The following is a 21366-nucleotide window of genomic DNA, read 5'->3' on the forward strand; positions in this document are numbered from 1 at the left end:
AATAATAATAATATATAATAATAATAATAATAATAATAATAATAATAATAATAATAAATAATATAATAATAATATATAATAATAATAATAATAATAATAATAATAATAATAATAATAATAATAATAATAATAATAATAATAATAATAATAATAATAATAATAATAATAATAATAATAATAATAATAATAATAATAAAATAATAATAATAATAATAATAATAATAATAATAATAATAATAACAATAATGATTATTTTAATAAGACGATACCTTTGCAACTAAGTAAAACCTTGAAAGGAATTATAATTGTTTCAAAATCAAACTTATTTTTATAAGTTTTGCAATTCCTAACGACTTCTTGTCACTTCGTTTTATTGCTTCGTTGGTACCTATAGCTAAAATGAAAGACGTTCAGTGAACGTCTCTCCCCTTTCCAGTTCACGGAAATTGTAACAAAATAGAATGCCCGTTTGGCATTTGTAAAACTACATTTCACAAACATCTATTATTTTTTCATTCATTTTTTATCTATTCATTCATTCAATTATTTTTTTTGTTCGTATTGGAAACCCTTTGTTAAGTTAAAAAAAAAGGATTTTTGGACATTTTTTCCTATTACAAGTTTACCGAGTTTTACCGACGCTAATCATGAAAATTAAGAGAGAAGAATAAATAAAGTGAATAGAAATATGACTCATTCAAATGGAGACTAAGCGAGACAAATAACGGTCTTTGGTCAAAATCAGAGTATTTATTTTATTTTATTTTTATTTTCATGATTATCATGTGCGCTAAAGTATAGTTATTGTCTTTTAAAAAATGGCAGTTTTTCAAGGCCCTTGGGCATTTTCTATGATTTGTTTGGCGGTTTAAAAAAAACTTGATCTGGCATCTAGGCTAACGGTCTTCACAGTCGAGCTCAAATTTTGAACCAGAAAATTTCTTACAGAAGGTGTGTTTGGAAGCCGAAACACTGAAACATCACCAAGTTTAAAACTTCACAATAATTGTTTTCGATTAGTCTCTGGCATTCGGTAAGTAAACGCTTTCCAGTAATCTCTAAAGTAATTGGAAATTAATTTTGGCGCAGCAAGACGGTACACCGTTCTCGTTTAATTGGTGTTCAAGGGACTGACCGATGAATGAAGGGGAGGGAGGCGAGGGCGAGGGTGACGGTGTCAAAAGACTAAAACTAAATGAGACTTTAACTTTAGGGTAAATTTTATCTGATACCTATTGCCCTTTTTAATGATTAAAAAGTCATTTGAGAGATGTTCCTAGAATTTAGAAATGTTTCCCCAAGTCGCCCAAATTCCAGCCGAAAAAATAGATTCATCAAATTCAAAATCAAAATCAATGTTTTGATTTTGATTCATTGATTATGTTTGAATTTGAAAAGTTATTCCAGTCCCAGGGCCAGATGTTTTCTAAATCACTGACAATTGACCACTGGGAAGCCTGTGACTGTGGTGACGGAAGGGAAAATGATAAATAAAAATACTCAAATTTCAAATGATCCCCTGCCCCTCCTGCGCCTGCAGCATGTGGCTGTCATTAAATCCCAGACACCTGTCTGTAGGTACTTTGGTAAAAAATTCAAATTGGATTGAGCTCAATGAAACCTATATCATTTTAAAGTGCTTTTCAACACGGTTCTAATGATACCAACATTGTGAAAATCAGATACGCAGAAGAAAAGTTATATAATGTTAGTTTAAAGGCTGAAAATGGTCTTCTATTTGCCTTTGTTATTTACTGACGTACTTTGTGACCTGAAACGGTTGCATTTCCGGTAGTAACCACCATTTGGATTTCAAAACTGGTCTAAAATGGCCGCTAATATTTGAGTAAGGATTTTGCTGGAACGAATTTCATGGATGCGGTATACAACTTTCCCCTGAATTTAATTTTATATAAAAGTTAAGATGTTAAATAAACGAGCCAGCATGAAATTTTGATTTACCAGGTTCTAATCTTTTAATTATCCAAAGCTAAATTATACCCTATTTTATCCATAATCAAAAGTTATACTAAATTGTCATTGATTTTAAAATAAACTACACCAAACGATAGAGTAATTTCTCCTGAAGAAAATAAGACATCAATCATTAAAATCCATCCATAAACAAAAAATCTATGGAACTTTTTCTGAGACCCATCACTCAAAAGTCCAAAAAATCGGGTCACAGCCACTAGCCCATTTATCGGTTTCCTGCTGGAGGGCCAAATGGACGTTTACCAAAGTACCTACTGTCTGGGGATAACTAAATTTCGTTATTCCCAGACAGATATTTGAAACGCCGCTCTTGTGAACAATTATCCACATTCCAGAATATGGAATGTTTCCAAATGCACATAGAAATAAGGAAAGTTAATAAAATAAAAAACATAAAATCAACCAACATTAAATAATCTGTTGTTATATATACACAATATGCGTCGACTTTGAAGTGGGTGTCATGTCCGAATGGTTTAGTCGTCTGCCCTGGCAGTTTTACCAGAATCGACGTTGTGGGTTTGAATCCTGGTTCCGCCACTTTTTTTTTTTTTTTTTTTTTTGTTTTGTTCGAGTCTAGTCTTTTCTCCTTTTTGTTTGACCTTTTGTTCCGTTTCTGAGCATTAATTTCTTAAAATTGTTTTTAGTCTTCTCCCTGGAAGTTTTACCAAAATCAACAACATTCCATCTTCTTTTTACAGAACGGTGCAAGGGATAAATGTCCCGTCCATCCTCCCCCCCACCTCTTTTTTTTTTAAAACTCTCTCTCTCTCTCTCTCTCTCTCTCTCTCTCTCTCTCTCTCTCTCTCTCTCTCTCTCTCTCTCTCTCTCTCTCTCTCTCTCTCTCTCTCTCTCTCTCTCTCTCTTTCTCTCTCTCTCTTAGTTCCTTTCTAGTTTCTAGCAAATTGTCATATTTGTCCCCACTCCGATCTCAAAAAGTGACTAAAAAGGATAAATAATTAAAAAGCAAACAGAAATATTCAGTGAGCGACCAAATGGTCAGATAGAGGAGAAAAAAAACAAACAATAATCTTTAAAAAAATAAAAACAATTTAAAGAAATTAATGCTCAGAAACAGAACAAAAGGTCAAACAAAAAGGAGAAAAGAATAGACTCGCACAAAAAAAAAAAATAAATAAAAAAAAGTGGCGGAACCAGGATTCGAACCCACAACGTCGATTCTGGTAAAACTTCCAGGGCAGACGACTAAATCATTCGGCCATGACACCCACTTCGAAGTCGACGCATATTGTGTATATGTAGTAACAACTGATTTAATGTTGGTTAATTTTATGTTTTTATAGATATTTTATTAACTTTCCTTATTTCTATGTGCATTTGGAAACGTTCCATATTCTGAAATGTGGATAATTGTTTAAAAGAGCGAAGTTTCAAATATGTGTCTGGGGATAACGAAATTTGGTTATCCCCAGACACCTGTCAGATGTCTGGGGATAATCACAGCGGCAGCATGTGATTTGATTTTCCCCTGGGTGTGATACTCTCTCTAGGTAGGAAGGTTACACAGTACTTCACAGATACAGATAGAGAAAAGAGATTTGAATTTTCAATTCTCTGTATCTGTGAAGCACTGCGTAAACCAGTAATCCTTCTACTTCTAGTAGTTTCTAGTACTATTGAATATTGGCTAGCGGAGCTTCTAGTCACACGCAGGGGATTATATATTAGTATATATATTTTCCTTACTGATTACACTGCTTTCAATCGCAGGCATCTTATTAATGGTCAGTTGTCAGTAACTGACTTGTATTGTTGAACTAAATTACAAAATTGTCATCTGTTATCAGTATCAACTGTCATTTCAATAGATTTGAAACTCTAAATACTATCTTGCTGCTTTCCAGAGTGTTGTGCCTGTAATTCAAGTCCAGTCAAAGTGTTTTTCCAATCTGGACATTGCACAATAATGGAGGGGCCTAAGCGAGTGCTGAAGTCCAGGGTGATGACGACAACAGGCTCAGGGGCTCTTTATAGATCCCATTCAACAGATTCCATAAAAGAGGCTGGCATTAGTTCAGTACCTAAAACAAATTCCCTTGCTCCTGCGAAGAGTACTGGCACTCTCAATAAAGAAAACATTGGTTCCCATAGACTTCCCAGCAGAGTGCCAAAGAATTCAGCAGGGGTTGGTTCAAAAACTGCCACAACTTCTCTTTTTAAAGTGCCCTCAAACAAGAGCAATCCCCATTCAACCACCACTTCCAGTGCAACTTTTTCAACAACTACATCAAAATCTACAGAGCTTCCTGTACGTCACTTACATAAGCAACAACAGACGGCTGTCGGTTTGACTAAAGCAAAAATTTCCAAGAGTGCTGGTTCACTACATCCCTCATCAAAAGGGGTTGCTCCTAAAACCACCTCAACTTCTATTTTGAAAGTACCTCCTCACAAGAACAATCCCCATTCAGCCACTTCCTCCAGTACAACTTCATTAACTAAAGTTAATCCATCAACATCAGGGACTGAAGCTTCTGATCCTTCCACCATGCCGTCACATGCTGTTCAAAGTGCAGCATCCGCTTCCTGTGTAGCCACAGTACAATCTACTGTTAAAGCTACTGCAGCAGTTTCTTCATCTGCCACCAGTTCAAATTCAACTTCATCAAGCAACCACCCCAAAGCATCTGGTGATAATAAGGACAATGATTCAAGCCAATCACAAAGTGAAGGCAAACGACAATCTAAAAAATGGTAAGTTAAGTTGCTTTGTGGTGCTGCACTGCAGCTGAGGCTTGGGTTATTTTGATCTTCTTTTTTTTTTTTTTGAGATAGACCCTAAAGAAAATGTTTACCAAAGTTCATTTTATTTACTTATATTATGTCATAGATATGCATTTGGTAAGTTTACCTCATAATCAAGACAAGTCATTTTTAGGATCTTTGTAACAAAAATGTTTTTTTAGAAATGTCCACACTTCGCCATCATCATACTGCCACCAACTCCTGTTTCATCATCACTTCAATATACCATACACATTTGTGGCTATGTGGTCTAGTATGACACCTTTGGATCGGAAGGTCCAGTCCAGTGTTAAGTCCCTGGTGGGGTTCCTGACCTCCCATAGTGGGCAGGGAGGTACTTACTGTATCTTCTATTCCCCTAAATCTGTTTTCCAATTTGCTTTCTGTCTTTGTCTTGGAATGAGATTACTTGGTTTTGTCCTTGCCCTGACTAAGAGGGAAACAGTCGAATGTATAGTTTTGGGAGATATTTTTTTCCTTTTAAATCATCTCTCTGTTATGCACTGTATTATGTTTTGTTGACATATTATGTATGATTTATAAACATTTGTGTGTATGCCTCTCAGTGGGGGCCTGTGCTTGTGTGTCTGGATGAGACTTTTAGGTGATCTCAAACTAAGTACTTTGATGGTGTGCTCTTGGAATTTACATCTGTTTCCTATTTGAACAAATTCCCATTTGTCTTACCATTTCTTGGGTGCTTTAATTTTAATTCTAGAACTTTTTAATATCCCGTTTTCTTCCTTTTTACTGATTTGACTAATGTGCTGCAAGCGCCGTAAAACCCTTAAAAGCAAACAGTGTTAAGTCCCGCTCTGAGTGCACATAGTTGAGTCCTTGGAAAAGGCTCTTTACTCACTTTCACCGTACTCAGGTGTGAAATGAGTATCTGGCCATTGACAGTTGTTTCTGAAAAATATTGTATGTAATATTGCCTAACAGGTGTTGGCTAAAGATCATTTTAGTATTTTGAGCACGTTTTATGGATATTGTGCTGTATATAAACGCTCAAGTTTTGTTGGGTTTTTAAAAAAAACCTCAAATCTCGTGGCACCCAATCTAGTTGTAAACAAGAAAGACAGTGAGTAGTAAAGTGCCAGAAGACAATAGAGAATAGAAATTTTGCGGCGGCGATGGGTGCTCGAACCTGCGACCTTACTGGTGCAACAACTCTGCCTGGCCAATATTCTCAACACAAACATGTAACAGAAACTATTGAGACATTGAGTATGCTCCAATATTAAGCTTAAATGCTGGCCAACCAACTTCGCGGCGTTTGTGTGTGTGTTGAACCTGTGACCTCCAGAAGTCGGGGAGAGCAGGCTCTAATAAGACTAGGATTAGAAGCGATCTTTTTTGGGATCATGGAAAGCTCTCATACAGTAGAGTCATGCTCTCCCCGGCCAGGCGGAGTTGTCATACCAGTAAGGTCGCAGGTTTGAGTCCCCATCGCCGTCGCTGAATTTTAATTCTCTATTGTCTTCTGGCACTTTCCTACTCATTACTTCCTTTCTTCAACATAAGTGCCTGCTCCACTCACTTTTCTGAATTAAAAATTCACATCTAGTTGTATCAGTTACGTTGTGAGTAGCTGCAAGTACAAAGTTCTCTTGATATGTTAATAACATAGAGATGTAGCTTGTATTCTACAAAGTGGGAAGCGAACAAGAGAAGATTCATAACTTATACATGCATGTCTTATGGTGGTATTTTTTAGGGTATGATCGAATTCTGTACATTTTCGGTCACTGATTTTCCAGCACATTGTGTACTTCTTAATTTATTCATATTGTTGGTTGCATTACAGCATTCATTGTCCTTAGACTGTCAAGAGTTAGTCCTTTATTTTAGCACAAATTATTTGACATAAAGATATTTTATCTACTACTATTTAAAAACAGACTGGGTACAGTCATGACTAGCATTTATTACTGTTTGGATTTACCTTTTCCTTTCCTTGGAACTTTTCCCTATTGTCTTACTTTTTCAAGGCACTTTTGATCAAAGAGTTTTACAGAAATCCTTTGTGTTGTATATATCATCTTCATTTTCCTAGGTGCTGATTTGACCTGAGTAAAGGTATTCCATGTTTTGTGATTGTAGTCATCTATAACAGTACTGAAACTGAAAATTGACAAAATTGATTCGGTCATTATTCCTTTTATTTTCAGTGGTTGGACTCTGAAGGACTTTGATATTGGGAAAGCATTAGGAAAGGGCAAGTTTGGAAATGTGTACATGGCTAGGGAAAGGAAGAGTAAATATGTTGTTGCATTGAAGGTAAGTGTGATTGGTTTGTATGTTTGGTTTTTTTCCTCTTTCACATTGTATTTTGGCGGGTGGTTGGATGGGAGCATCACCCTTGAATCATATACCTATGATGTTCGCATGGGTGTACGATCCGATAGTGATGTCGTTTCTTCTTCTCTTTACTAGCCTATCCTGCTTCTTTGGTTTGTGATTGTATTTTTGACAGGGGATATTTTTTTTCTGTAAATCTTCTGCCTGTTTGTTCTTGGTTATTTATAATTTAGCTTATGATATCTTTAGGTTATGATTTTGATTGACATTTGTACTATTTTTGTTAGATTGCTTGTTTTTTTGTTTCAGCGGTCTCTCATATAACCTCAATTGTGTTGGAAGAGACCTAAAGCAACAAACAAACATTGTATTTTGCAACAAAATTCCTCCTGTCCTCAAACAATGCATTTTTTTAATCCAATAATTGCTCAAATAACTATGATGCTCAATAACTATTTTACAAGTGGAATCAAACCAACTGCAATATTAAACATCTTGGACGAGACAAGCTGCCTTTGTAAGGCGGTGTTATGATTTCTTTTTCAACAGTGATGCCACTGTCACCAGTCAGGCAGTCATTTTACACCCCAACTATGGTGAGAAACTGAGTAGAAGAGAGCCTTTTTCAAGGATTCAATAGTAAGCTTCCCACGGCAGATTTCTGAATTTGACCCTATACTGTTTTAAATGCTTTCATTTGGATTTGTTTGATGTTAATGGCTTTATATTATAACTCATGTTCTCTCATGTGAAGAGGCTTTCGATTTAAAAAAAACAATTTATTCCGTAAGAAATTGGTGCTGAAATTTGGTCCATTTAGATTTCCTTGTTGCCATTATAATGTGTCAGTGCTGATGGTTTTCCTTGGATCCGCGATTTTGGAGTCCAGAGGAGGAATTTCCTTCTTTTGAAATTTACATTTTCTTGAAACAATGTGCTAGCAATGAGTGAGTTGATGTGTGGTGGAACACACAGGTGCAGTTTCCCACTCTCCAGAAGTTAGCTAGAGTATCAATGATAGTCTATCATCTCAATTGTTCTAAAAGTGGGGTTTAATGCAGTAAAAATGGGGCTTAAAGGCAATCGTTCAACATTTTCCTACTTTTCCACTTTTTGTCACCATCAGCACTGATGTGAACTATCTTTCTATTTAACTTCATCGGTCCTCTATATTGCTTTGAAGATTGAAAATAAAAAACAAAGCTATGATTCAATGAAAAGCCAATGTAAAGCTGTCAATGACCGTTTGAATTCAACTGCTTTATGTCCAACAGCTGATGTTCAAAAGCCAGCTCAAGAGCAATAATATCTTGCACCAGCTTCAGAGAGAGATTGAAATACAAGGGCATCTCATGTAAGAAAATTTGATATTTGCGATTGCATTTGTGTCGTTTTGTTATTTAAAAAAAAAATAATTTTTTTACTTGTTGTTTCAGGCAAGCTGCAGGATTATTTCGCACTTGGATCTTCTGATATTTGATGAATCTCCTTTCGTCTTATTTTCTGCTTGTGCTCTTTAGCTAATCTAAATCTTTAGGTTATCAGGCCTCGAAGTGGGCCGGGAAAACCGGGAAAAGCCGGGAACTTTATTTTGAAATTTCCCGACCGGGAAAAGCCGGGAAAATCGGTGAAAATTGTCTGGGGCCGGGAAAAAGCCGTGAGAAAAATTTAGGTGAACAACAACCCAACATGTATTCTTCAGCGTAATCATTACCCAACCTGCGAACGATCGGCTTAGAGCATGGCAGCAGCCTCTTATGGTTTCCTCACACTACTAGGCCCTATGTTATGACGATCGACCCAATCAGCAAAGTCCGGTCCGCATTCGTAGAGTACACAGACTATTACCATGTTTCCTGTGCATGACGTAATTATAGTGGTTTAGAGTCATCGCTGAAACACTGGAAGACGGCAATGGGATAGTTGCGTCAGTTGTTGAATAAATTATCCAGGCACGGTTGATAAGTAAAAAAAACCAAATTATGTTGTTATGTTGTAGTTTGAAACAAACAAAGTATATCACTGATCTCGTCTCATTGAGATATAAAGAATGATATAAAAATCAAGAAAATCGGCCGATAAATAAAAAAGTTGCTAAAAAAATCGAAAATAAACAAAAGCAATTTTTAAAATCGAATTTATTCGTAAAACAGTTGGTTTTCAACCGATTTTTCTGAAACAAGGACCAATGTTCTTCTTTTTTCAAGCCGATTTCAACAATGTGACTTTCAAATTCCTCAGAATTATATTTTTTACTTTTAGATTTTAGCTTTTAGGCCTGCTCAAAAAGGTGTTATATTCCTTGCCACTTGCACAACAATAGCGTAATACATCGACGGCGAGAAGCGTCTTTGTTTCGACCAGCCGGTTCGGTTAGATAGCCTGTGATTGGTCGAAGACTTAAAGACGCTTGATTCACTCAGTCGACTCATCATTGTCGACAAGACAGGAGTGCTAGAAACACACATCCCTCCCTCATCTTAGTAGTGTGTGTGTGTGAGTGTGTTTTTTCTTTGTTTTGTTTTTTTTGTGTGTGTTTTTGACTTGGTCATGAATGCGATTGTTAGCTAAGCTAAGAAACACGGTCGACGTCCTTGAGCTACTTTAATTAATTTTCAAGACTTGTTATTCAATTATTTGGAGATGGCAGATTAAGGTCGTTTACTCATTGTAATTTGTACTAAGTTTGTTTTGTCTGTCTCTAGATTAACTAGCTTTATTTCATTCATGTGCAATTCAATAAGTAGGCCACAAGTCTTTGGACGCTACTTTCTCTCTCATAGTAATATTCAAATGTCTTTTTCTCTCTATTGATTTCTCTTCTCTTTGTCTCTTTTCTCTCTCTCTCTCTCTCTCTCTATATATATATATATATATATATATATATATATATATATATATCTCTATCTGTCACTCTCTTTTTTAAAATATTTTTTTGCATGTTGTAGGAGGCCTACACTTTACAGGAATACGTCCAAGTATTAATAGCCAGAGTCAATATATTTCTTTCTCTCAGTCTCAGCTACTCTCTTTTTCACTCACATCTCTCTCTCTCTCTCTCTCTCTCTCTCTCTCTCTCTCTCTCTCTCTCTCTCTCTCTCTCTCTCTATATATATATATATATATATATATATATATATATATATATATATATATATATAGGTAGTGGTGACTGGTCTAGAATTGATGAATATGCTTGAAAATTACTACCTTAAAATTTTCCGTAGAGCCTGGAAAAAACCGGGAAAAAGCAGGGAAAAATATTTTCCTGAATCACTTTTAGGCCTGGGTTATTCAATCGTCTTTCTTTTGACTGACTCTGACATGACCTAATTACGTTGCAAGTGCGTAAAACCTGAAAACAAATTGTGCCTTCTCCCAACTTTTTTTGTTTTGTTTAATTGAAATGGAACTAAACATTTCATTAACTTGTACATTTTGAAATTATTTTTTATTATTATCATTATTATTGGTATTATGTTGTGATGTTTCAAGCTTGCATAAATCGAACCTATCTGTTTAAACAAATTATTCCAGCCACCCCAATATCTTGAGGCTGCATGGTTGGTTTACTGATGAGAGCCGTATTTACCTAATCCTGGAGTATGCAGCCAAAGGAGAACTCTTTAAGCTACTGAAGAATCGACAGGGACTTGGGAATGAGACAGCAGCAAAGGTAACATTTTCATAGAGCAATCATACCATTTCCACAAAATTTGAATTTGAAATGAACTCATCTGTTTTGTGTTTTATAATTTACCTTGGGTTGAGACTGTTTTTATTTGTAGTAGAGTGCATGTTTGTAACCGAACCTCAGCATCTGATAAAGCAATTAGTTCAATTCTCTGTTATTTTCAATCAGGAATCAAATACTTGAATCTGTACTTCCCAATCTCAAACAAGACACTGACAAAACACTTTCTGGTGTGTAATAGTCCTGTTTCTTTTATCTCAATTTTATTAGGCTTTTGTTTCCAGTATATCTACAAATTTATATCCTATCGTTTTCCTTTTTCTGGTGCTGATATGACCTGCAAGCATCACATTGATGATTAATTTCTTAACTCAAACAAAATAATGTTTACTGCTGTTTATCTGTCTCCAGTATATCTACCAAGCAGCCGATGCCCTTCAATTTTGTCATGAGAGACAAGTGATACATAGAGACATCAAACCAGAGAATTTACTACTGGATGCCGGCAATAATCTGAAATTGGCAGACTTTGGTTGGTCTGTGCACACGCCTTCTTCTAAGTAGGTTATTCTCTCTTTTGTGATTTTATCAAAATGGTTTTTGTTTTATTTTTCTTCAACATATTTTTAATAAATCCATTTCATTCTTTATACGATTTTTAAATGTGTTATTCAAAAACTCTGAAAATTTTAATTTTAATTAAATTTTATTTTACTGTATTTTGAAGTGACAAAGCCATAGAAGATAAGGGTGTAAATTGTGTTGATAGGTTTGGGGTTTTTTTTCTTATTGGAAAATTTTTACTATGGCCTGAATATTACCCTCAAAAGAAAAAATAACAATATCCTTACCTTAATAGTTTGAAAAAATATTACGTGAGCTGATTATAATGAGTGATTCTGGCTTCAAATGTAATTATCAATCATCCTCTTCAGGTAGAAACGAAGACGAGAAGACCCAATGTACAGTTTTGCAATGTCTAATAACTGGGTCCATTTGGATGGATATTGGATGGTCTTCTAAAATCGAAACGACAAAGTCTCCAAATTAAAGAGCAAAATTTTATTGCTTAGTTTTTAACTTTTAAAACGTGTTTTGTAAAAAATTCCTGATTCTCTTAACATCTTTCAATGTTTATTTTCTGTTTTAAGGAGAACGACAGTGTGTGGCACTTTAGATTATCTGCCTCCTGAAATGGTGGAAAACAAGTCATACAACGAGAGTGTGGACAGGTGGAGCCTTGGAATCCTTTGCTACGAACTGCTTGTGGGACATCCACCGTTTGAGACTGAGACCCAGACCAGCACATTCCATAAGATTCAGAGGGTTGATATAAAGTTCCCCGAACATCTACATCCTGGGGCCAAGGACCTTATCACAAAGGTAAATTGCACACCCTCCTTCCCTTTCCTCCTCTCTCTGTCCTTTTTCTGTCTTTCTCATTTTCATTTTAAAATGTTCTTTGGACAATGCGGAAATAATTTGAGCACTTGGAGTTGGCAATGCTTTTTTTTTGGGGGGGGGGGGGGGGGGGGGGGGGGGGGGGAGAGAGGATTATATTGGTTCATTGTAATACTCTGTAATTCACACATTATCAATCACAACATTAAACCTTGCCCGTAATTGCGTCAGGTTATCAGACCTGCTAATATTTTCGTGCTGAGTGATATATATGAAGAGAATAATGGGAGTCTTTTTGTTTGTTTATTTTCTTCATCCTTGGGCTGAATTAATTTTCGATTTTTAAATAATATTAGATAGCACAAATGCTGTTTAGATTGACTTGACGCCTATTTCTAAGAAGGGAATATATACACAGTGCTGCTCGGTTACAACATAAAGTTATCCTTTTTGACATTAATATGCAATGGATAACCTTGTAAGTACCGTACTCAGGGTTATTAAAAGTTAATGGATTACTTCCCTTGCCTCATTGCCCTACAAGCGCAACGACTCTGGGAGGATTGACCCTTAATTATTTTCTGGTTGATGGGTCAAGATTAATGGATCATTTCCCTTCCTTTACCTCATACTGGACAGTGGTGGTGTGTTATTAAAGGTCACTGAGTCGGAAAGTTTTGCAATGATTTTATTTTTTATGCCAGTCTTGTCTTAACTTGGTATGCTCTTTGCAGTTTTATATACTTCGTTGTAGCTGCTCTGTGTGATTATGAACTTCGTTGAATGCAGGTGGCTATAGTAATGCCAAAAAGGGGAGAAAAACAGGGATTTTTAAGGTTTTGCTCTATCCCAGGTGCATTGCATAAATCACATTATCCTAGAACAGAAGATACAGAACACAGTGTTGGCTAGGCGAGCTTTTAATTCTTTACCTGCGCCACGGTCAAGAAGTCATTCACTCCATCAAATTCCCGACCACTACAACAGGTTATCTCCCATGAAACTTAACAGATTTGTTACTGATATCTGGTTAGTTTACAATCGCTTTTGCACAACCACAGTCGATTTTACCAATTTAAACAAATTGGCAACACACTGAGAAAATTTTGATCTTTATTTTCAGGGCTGAGAATCTTCCGCCTAAAGGCGGATTTCCGCCTAAATGGTAGTTTATCTCCGCTCATCCCATCACATTTCCTCCTTTTTCAAATTTGCCGTGTCAAACATTTTCTTCAAAATCACCATTATGTCTTATGTCATATTTTGACACCTGTGCTCAGTCTCGTGAAATTTGGTGACAGTCCCGTTTTTATGACGTTGGGCCAGACAGTATGGCACCAGATGTCACAATTGACACAGAAGACCAGAAGTGTTCTTTGATTAGTTAGTTGATGTTGGAAGGGGATGGACAAATGGGTCTGGGTTTTTTTTCCCTGTTGTAGGTACCTATTGCCTTTTTAATCTCTCTCTCTCTTTTTTTTTTTTTTTTTTTTTTTTTTTTTTCCCTCTGCCTTTCTTTCTATTTCTCTTTTCTTCTTTATTTTTTTTTTCTGATATAGAATTCAAAATGTCAATACATAAGTTATTCTGGTAAAGAAGTCTCAGTCTCTACCACCACCACCACACCATCATCCCTAGCACCACTACCACAACTACCACCACATCATCATTCCTACCACAACTACTACTACAACCACCACCACACCATCAACCCTACTACCACTACTACAACCACCACCTCATCATCCCTACCACTACTACCGTCAACCGTCATCCCTACCACCACCACTACTACAACCACCACCAAACCATCATCCCTACCACCACTACTACTACAACCACCACAACATCATCCCTACCACCACATCATCATTCCTACCACAGCTACTAAAACCACCACCACACAATCATCCATACTACTACTACAATCACTACCTCATCATCCCTACCACTGTTATTACTACAACCACCACCACATCATCATCCCTACTACAACCACCAAATGTAATTACACTTTCAACTTTTGAAATTCCACCGAGTTGTGTCAGAAATTGCTGCAAGACAAATTTTGGATCGCATCTCAGTTAATTTTAGTGAAATTCAAATCTATAGGTTATGGTCGAATGAATGGGTCATGATCTTCACGATGAAAAATTTACTCCTTTTTTTGTGACCAGTCATTCTCACCCCTAATTTTGGTACCAAACCATCTATCATTAAAATTACTGTCTTTGAGATATTTTGCATTTAGATATCAGCACAATTTCGAGTATAGTTAAATTTAATTTATTTAGCGGGTGGTTGGATGGGAGCATCACCCTTGAATCATATACCTATGATGTTCGCATGGGTATACGATCCGATAGTGATGTCGTTTCTTCTTCTCTTTACTAGCCTATCCTGCTTCTTTGGTTTGTGATTGAATTTTTGACAGGGGATATTTTTTTTTCTGTAAACCTTCTGCCTGTTTGTTCTTGGTTATTTATAATTTAGCTTATGATATCTTTAGGTTGTGATTTTGATTTACATTTGTACTATTTTTGTTAGATTGCTTGTTTTTTTGTTTCAGCGGTCTCTCATATAACCTCAATTGTGTTGGAAGAGACCTAAAGCAACAAACAAACAAACAAAAAAAATTTAATTTATTAATTGCATTATTATAAGAAAACAAAACGATAGAAACTCAAAACTTGCTCTAACCAATGGAGGAATAAAGTAACCGTTCATTCATTCCCTCACATTTTGGGCGTCACTCTTAGTTCTTTGATGACATGCGATAACATCTTGGTGCAACTGTCCAATTTGTTACGCTTTGATCATTGCTGGTTCGGAAGGATATGGATTCCGGTCAAGATGTCTTCATCACACACGTTATATTCAACAGGTGGTCACATGAGTTTAGCTTAATATTATATGAACACAATTATATCGGCTTTTAGTTCCACTAGTTACAAACGTGGTCAATAAAGAACACTAGAATAAAGTCCGAGTCGTTTCATATTTCAGTTGTATATATTTGAAATTTACTTCCCAGCTTAAAATATTGTTTCAGTACTTTGTGGCTAAAAAAGAAACCTTGTATAGTTTGTAATTATTATGGTGCAATGATCAATATATGATTAATTAAGGGTGATCATTTTAACCATTCGTGATACAAAGACGACTTAACGAAGTTACAAAGGATAAGTAGTAACCATGTCATAAAGAAATGTATATATATATATATATATATATATATATATATATATATATATATATATATATATATATATATATATATATATATATATATATATATATATATATATATAATAGATTCTCTTTACGGAAGAATAAAAGTTGTTCAATGTTTCTGTTTGAAGAATTCAATTTTTTTATTTGAAAAATTGATGCATTTTAAATTACAGTAAAACGGTCTATTTGGGATTGAAATATCACGATCATTATATACAGCACTGGCATAAAATACATATGAATGGAAAGAGAAAATCTTGATAAATATTACAGAGTAAAGAAATTTGTGTTTACGCTCATTGTGAAGCGATAACAAAGAGATGAAAGTGAACATAAATCGACTGGTATCACCCGATATCACTGTAACTGAACTCACTAGGGGATTCCCCGTAATTTGTCAGGCATGACCTCGGGTCATCACCTGAACTAAGTTACCGCTCAGGCGATGTTTTCGTTATTGTGAGAGATCTAATCTCTAATCTTATGATTTTTTATCCTCATCACCATTTTTAACCTTTTGATTATATATCCTCATCACCTTTTGATTTTATATCCTCATCACAATTTTTTATTTTTGTTTCACGCTAATTTATATTATTTTAATGCTACACCAGTTATTGCAATTACGACCAGAGGACAGATTATCTTTGGTGGAAGTGATGAAGCACCCTTGGATTCAAGAGTTTAGAAACAAAACCCCTCCTGATGCATCAGGAGTACCACCACCATCATCTTCATCTTCTACTCAAGCACAAAAGTGATAAAGATTTTCAATTAAACTCATTCATTGTCTTTTTGTTTTTTTGTTTTGTTTGTTTCAATAGCTTATACATGCAACTTTTCTATCGAAAGGTGGATTTCCCCCTTTTTGTCTACTTCGGCTGATCCACCTCCTCCCCTTGTTTGTGTCAGGTTATCTTTCTTTTTTCAAAGTATATACTCTTATTATTGTTGTTATTTATATATTTTATTTTTTGGGGGGGGGGGGGGGGGGTACATTGTCTATCCCTCACAAATGGTGGTTACATTTATTTTTTTTTTAGATTTTAGGGATTTCAGACTGCATATTTTATGCTTTAGAAATATTTTTTTTCTTCTTTCGCATAATTTTTTTACTATTGTTGTTTTTCCTCCTCTGTAGTCTGCTCAGTTTTCGACTTTCCTTTGTTAATTGTATTGCTGATATATGCTTAGGAGTTTGCACCTGAAACATCCATTGTTTATAACAATACCATTTTCATCTTTTCATTAGTATTTTTTTTTTTTTTTTTACAATCCCAGGCTTCAGGCAGTCCCCTCTGCTCTCTATCATGCGATATAGCATTCAATCAGAAAACGGGGGGGGGGGGGGGGGGGGGGTTATATGAAGCAGGGCTTACTTGATCAGTATTTTTCTGATCTGTGACAAATCGATAAACTTTTGTTTTTTTTTTAACAATTTCAATCTTTATCTAAGATAAATTAAGACATTTTTGGTTAGTTCCTGTTTGGTTCTGTGAAAAGTATTAGTATTATATCTTGATTTTTCTTTTGTTTGATTCAGATTCTATTTTTGACCTGCAAGGTCTGGTAACATTTGGAGATATTAGGCTTTTAACGAAATCGGGTCGAACGCCGAACCCGAACGGATATAGCCTTCTCACGTGACCATGAACGAGATCTGGATAGTGAAGACTCTCAAGCGGTATGCAGCATCGGATCTAAGGTCACGTGATAGAGGATAGCTTGGGTTGCTGTTGGCTTGTGTTAGGGGAGGGGCAAGGTCAGTGTCATTCAATAGTATATAATTGTGCATGTGGCGCTCTATACAGAGAGAAAATTATAAATTGATTACGGGGGAAGGTGGGGGGAGGGGGGGGGGGGGTGGGTTGACCCACAAACGATCGAGGTGTTGGGCTTCGGGTAGACCATGATACGAAATCAAAGAGAAAAGGCCGCTGGTACTTGGATGGTGGAAATGGTTGAGGGGGGGGGGGTAGTGACAATCGGCATGGGATGTATATATTAACATTAATAATATAGGCAATAAATGACCAGGGATGTGTATTGTTTGTATATGTTTGTGTGTGTGTGCGCGCGCGCGTGTGTGTGTGTGTGAAAGGGATTACACAAAAACACCTTTCTCTGTAGCTTCCAAATGATTACGTATACGATAAATTTGAAACCCACATTGTTTGAATCAGCTCACTAATTAATTCCTGAGCCTTGAGATGGCGACGCAACTATTACATACAAGACCTTGCAGTCGAGACGGCAGGGCTTTTGGGTTACACAACCACTATTTACCCATCGGTCAGCGGTACTCTTTGATGTATACAACACTCACCGCCTTTACGCAAAGCCGCCTGCCCATAAATCAAGAGATGGTCTCCTAACTGTTCACAAGCGAACTGTCAAACGAGCAATCGATGATTGGATAAGAATCTCAAGATCTCATATAATAAGGTAAGTTTTGGAGAGGTGATATCCCCCCACCCGTCATCGGACAGAACTTTCATTGCGTTATATCATATGAGCTCCGCCTCCTCTTTCTATTCGGGAGTGACGAGATTAGACGAGAGGACGCGAGAAAAAAAATGGTCACGTGTTGGGCAAGTCGTTCGTTAGGCGAGCTTCGGTGTCTAACTATAACTCCGTATTGGCAGAACCGCCTCTTATACACATTTAATCTTTATTTACTCATTTTCGGCATATTGAATTTGGCTGGATCCGGAATTTTATATTTTTTTTATCATTATTATAATTCTTTTTCTATTTTTTTGATTTGGTTGGCAATTAAAATTTCTAATGTTAAATTTTAGATTAACAGAGAATGGACATGTTACTAAATTGAACTACAATACACTAATTCTTTGGTATTTTGAAGTGGCAATTCAGATATAATACTTATATATAGGTGGATATCATGCAGTTTTGGTCTCTACAGAATTTTTCTTTAAATTTGGTTGTTCTTCATAGTTAATATGATGTCTGTGGCAGATCTATATTCTGTAATAGAAACTTGGGGGGGGGGGGGGGGGGGAGGGAATACGTTGCGTATATATTTGTGAGTTTTTATTTATTTATTTTTTTATTTTTTTTTTTTTTGAAAGTTTGATTGTTTTTTGCATATTTATATCTGAAGCTGTACCATGAGATGATTTTATAACATTCGCTGCTAAAATACACCAATATAAAGCTATTTTGGAAAACTATGAAAAGATTTCATTTGCATCAGATTCTCGGTGTTGTAAATATATGACAAATGAACCAAAAGTTATCAACTAGCATCGCAATTATAGAAGTAACAGCTTTGTAAAATGTCGAAAATTCTGGACAATGTTAACACTTTGGCCGCATTTTTTTTTTTAAGCTTTTGAGAAATTCTTTCTGTTTTGGTGTTGCTGCTAGACTTTCAGATTTTGGTTTAAATTATTAAACTCCTAGAAACTGAAAACAAAATCTTTTCATAATTTTCCAAAATACCTTAGTCTTAGTGTATTTTTGTCGTGAATGTTATGGAGACGTCTTGGCATAGTCTCTGGGTGGGGATCCTGATCTCCCATAGTGGGCAGGGAGGTACATGCTGTGTCTTCTATCCCCCCATACCCGTTTTCCAATTGTTTCCTGTCATTGTCTTGGAATGAGATTACTTAGTTTTGTCCTGATCCTTGCCGGAGTTCCATGGCTGGGAGAGAAACAGTCGAATGTATAGTAATAGTTTTGGGAGATGATATTTTTTTCCTTGTAAATCATCTCTCTGTTATGCATTGTATTTTGTTTAGTTTACATATTATATTATATGATTGGTAAACATTTGACTGTATTCCTCTTAGTTGGGACCTGTACTTGTGTCTGGATGAGGCTTTTAGGTGATCTCAAACTAAGTACTTTGACGGTGTGCTCTTGGAATCTACATCTGTTCCCTATTTGAACCAATTCCCCTTTGTCTTACCTTTTCTTTTGTGCTTTAATTGTAATTCTAGAACTTTTTATCATCCCATTTTCTTCCTTTTTACTGGCGCTGATATGACCTTAATGTGTTGCAAGCGCCGTAAAACAATCAAAAACATTGGCATAGTCTCGTCTCATATATTACTTATATAAATTGCTGGTGGGAATTGCTAGCAAAAAGTTCCTCCTATGAAGGGACAGTTTGTTCATAAAATTTAAATTAGAGCTTTTTCCACTGGATAGGTTTCATCATTATATCTATTTGAAATGAACAAACATGCTATTTGGATCCTTGCCAGAAATGTTAAGGGAATCATCTTTCTGCATGTCTTATGTTTCTGTGCTCATCTTTGTATAAGATATTTATTGAGTCACTGCTACTGTGTCTTCTATCCCCCAATATATATTTTCCTTCTCCAAGTTGCATTCTGTCTTGGCTCTGGGCGGAATTCTTGGCTGAGAGGGAAACTGTCAAATGTGTCATGTTATTTTTGAGACATAATGTATTTTTCCCTTGTTAATCATCTCTCAGCTATGTGCTATATTACATTATTGTATTTTGAATAGGATATTTCATAATCATTTGAGTGTAATCCTCTTAGTTGGATCCTGTGTTTGTGTCTGGATGTGACTTCCGGTAATCTCAAACCAAGTTTCGAAAATGTTTTTATTATCCAATTTTCTTCCTTTTTACTGGCGCTGTATTTGTTTTACATATATATGTGCTTGTGTCAGGATGTATTATGTTTAGTTTACATATGATTGGTACACATTTGATTGTATTCCTCTTAGTTGGGACCTGTGCTTGTGTCTGGATGAGACTTTAAGATGATCTCAAATTAAGTACTTTGACGGTGTACTGTTGGAATCTACATCTGTTCCCTATTTGATTCAGTTCCTCTTTGTCTTACCTTTTCTTTTTTGCTTTAATTGTAATTCTAGACCTTTTTACTATCCCATTTTCTTCCTTTTTACTGGCGCTGATATGACCTTAATGTGTTGCAAGCGCCGTAAAACCCTTTAAAAAAAAAACCCAAAAAAACGGTGATCTCAAACTAAGTACATTAATGGTAGTATGCTCTTGGAATCTTTGCCTATTTGAACCAATTCCCTTTTGTCTTGGATTGAGATAACTTGGTTTTGTCCTGGCCTTGATCGGATACCCTGGCTGGGAGAGAATCGGTCAAATGTATAGTTAGGGGTTTTGGAGGGTAAGAATAGTTGAGGGTGGGGGGTGAGATTTTTTGTCTTGTAAATCATCTCTCTGTTATGCACCGTATTATTATTTTTTTACATATATATATTGTGATTTGCAAACATTTGAGTGTGTTCCTCTTACACTGGGTGGGGTTCCCGACCTCCCATAGTAGGTAGAGAGGTACTTGCTTTGTCTTCTATACCCTTATATCTGTTTTCCAATTGCTTTCTGTCTTTGTCTTGGAATGAGATTACTTAGTCTTGTCCTGACCCTGGCAGAGTTCTTGGCTGGGAGGGAAACTTGAATGTATAGTATAGTTATAGGTTTGTGAGATGATATTTTTTCCCTTGTAAATCATCTCTCTGTTATGTACTGTCATTTTGCTTATCTATAACATATGATTTGTAAACAATTGAGTGCATTCTTCTTAGTTTCTTAGTGGGATCTTCTCCTGGTGTCTCGATGAGACTTCTAAGTGATTTCAAACTAAGTACATTGACGGTATACCTATGGAATCTACATCCGTTCCCTATTTGTACCATTCCCCTTTGTCTTACTTTTTCCTCAAGTCCTTTTAATTGTACGTCTAGAATGTATTTACTATCCCATTTTCTTCCTTTTTTTTTTTACTGGCGCTGATATGATCTAAATGTGTTGCAAGTGCCGTAAAACCTTTAAAAACAAACAACAGGACTTAAGAAGAGCATCAGCTCAAAAGCCATGAGTTCAACAGTCATATTATGTCATATCCGGAATTGCTTTTTTGTTAGTTTGTTTTTAAAAATTTGATGTGCTACTATTGAAAATTCTCTTTCTGATTTTGGAGGTTTTTTGAAACTCAATT

The 21366-nt window shown here is 35.8% G+C and overlaps 1 protein-coding gene across 1 annotated transcript; it reads left to right on the top strand.

Moving 5' to 3' along the window:
* The first annotated feature begins 898 nt into the window (after positions 1–898).
* On the top strand, positions 899–16183 carry LOC144965673 (aurora kinase A-like). Its single transcript, XM_078901253.1, has 8 exons — positions 899–1033; positions 3861–4710; positions 6933–7041; positions 8337–8416; positions 10600–10738; positions 11168–11316; positions 11908–12139; positions 16006–16183. Exons 2-8 carry the CDS (start codon positions 3923–3925, stop codon positions 16150–16152), a joined length of 1644 nt encoding a protein of 547 aa, XP_078757379.1. The 5' UTR covers positions 899–1033; positions 3861–3922; the 3' UTR covers positions 16153–16183.
* The last annotated feature ends 5183 nt before the right edge of the window (positions 16184–21366 follow it).

The sequence above is a fragment of the Berghia stephanieae genome, chromosome 2 (assembly GCF_034508935.2).
Source record: "Berghia stephanieae isolate SIO BIC M18660-M18661 chromosome 2, UCSD_Bste_1.3, whole genome shotgun sequence".
In the NCBI taxonomy this organism is placed as follows: Eukaryota; Metazoa; Mollusca; class Gastropoda; order Nudibranchia; family Aeolidiidae; genus Berghia; species Berghia stephanieae.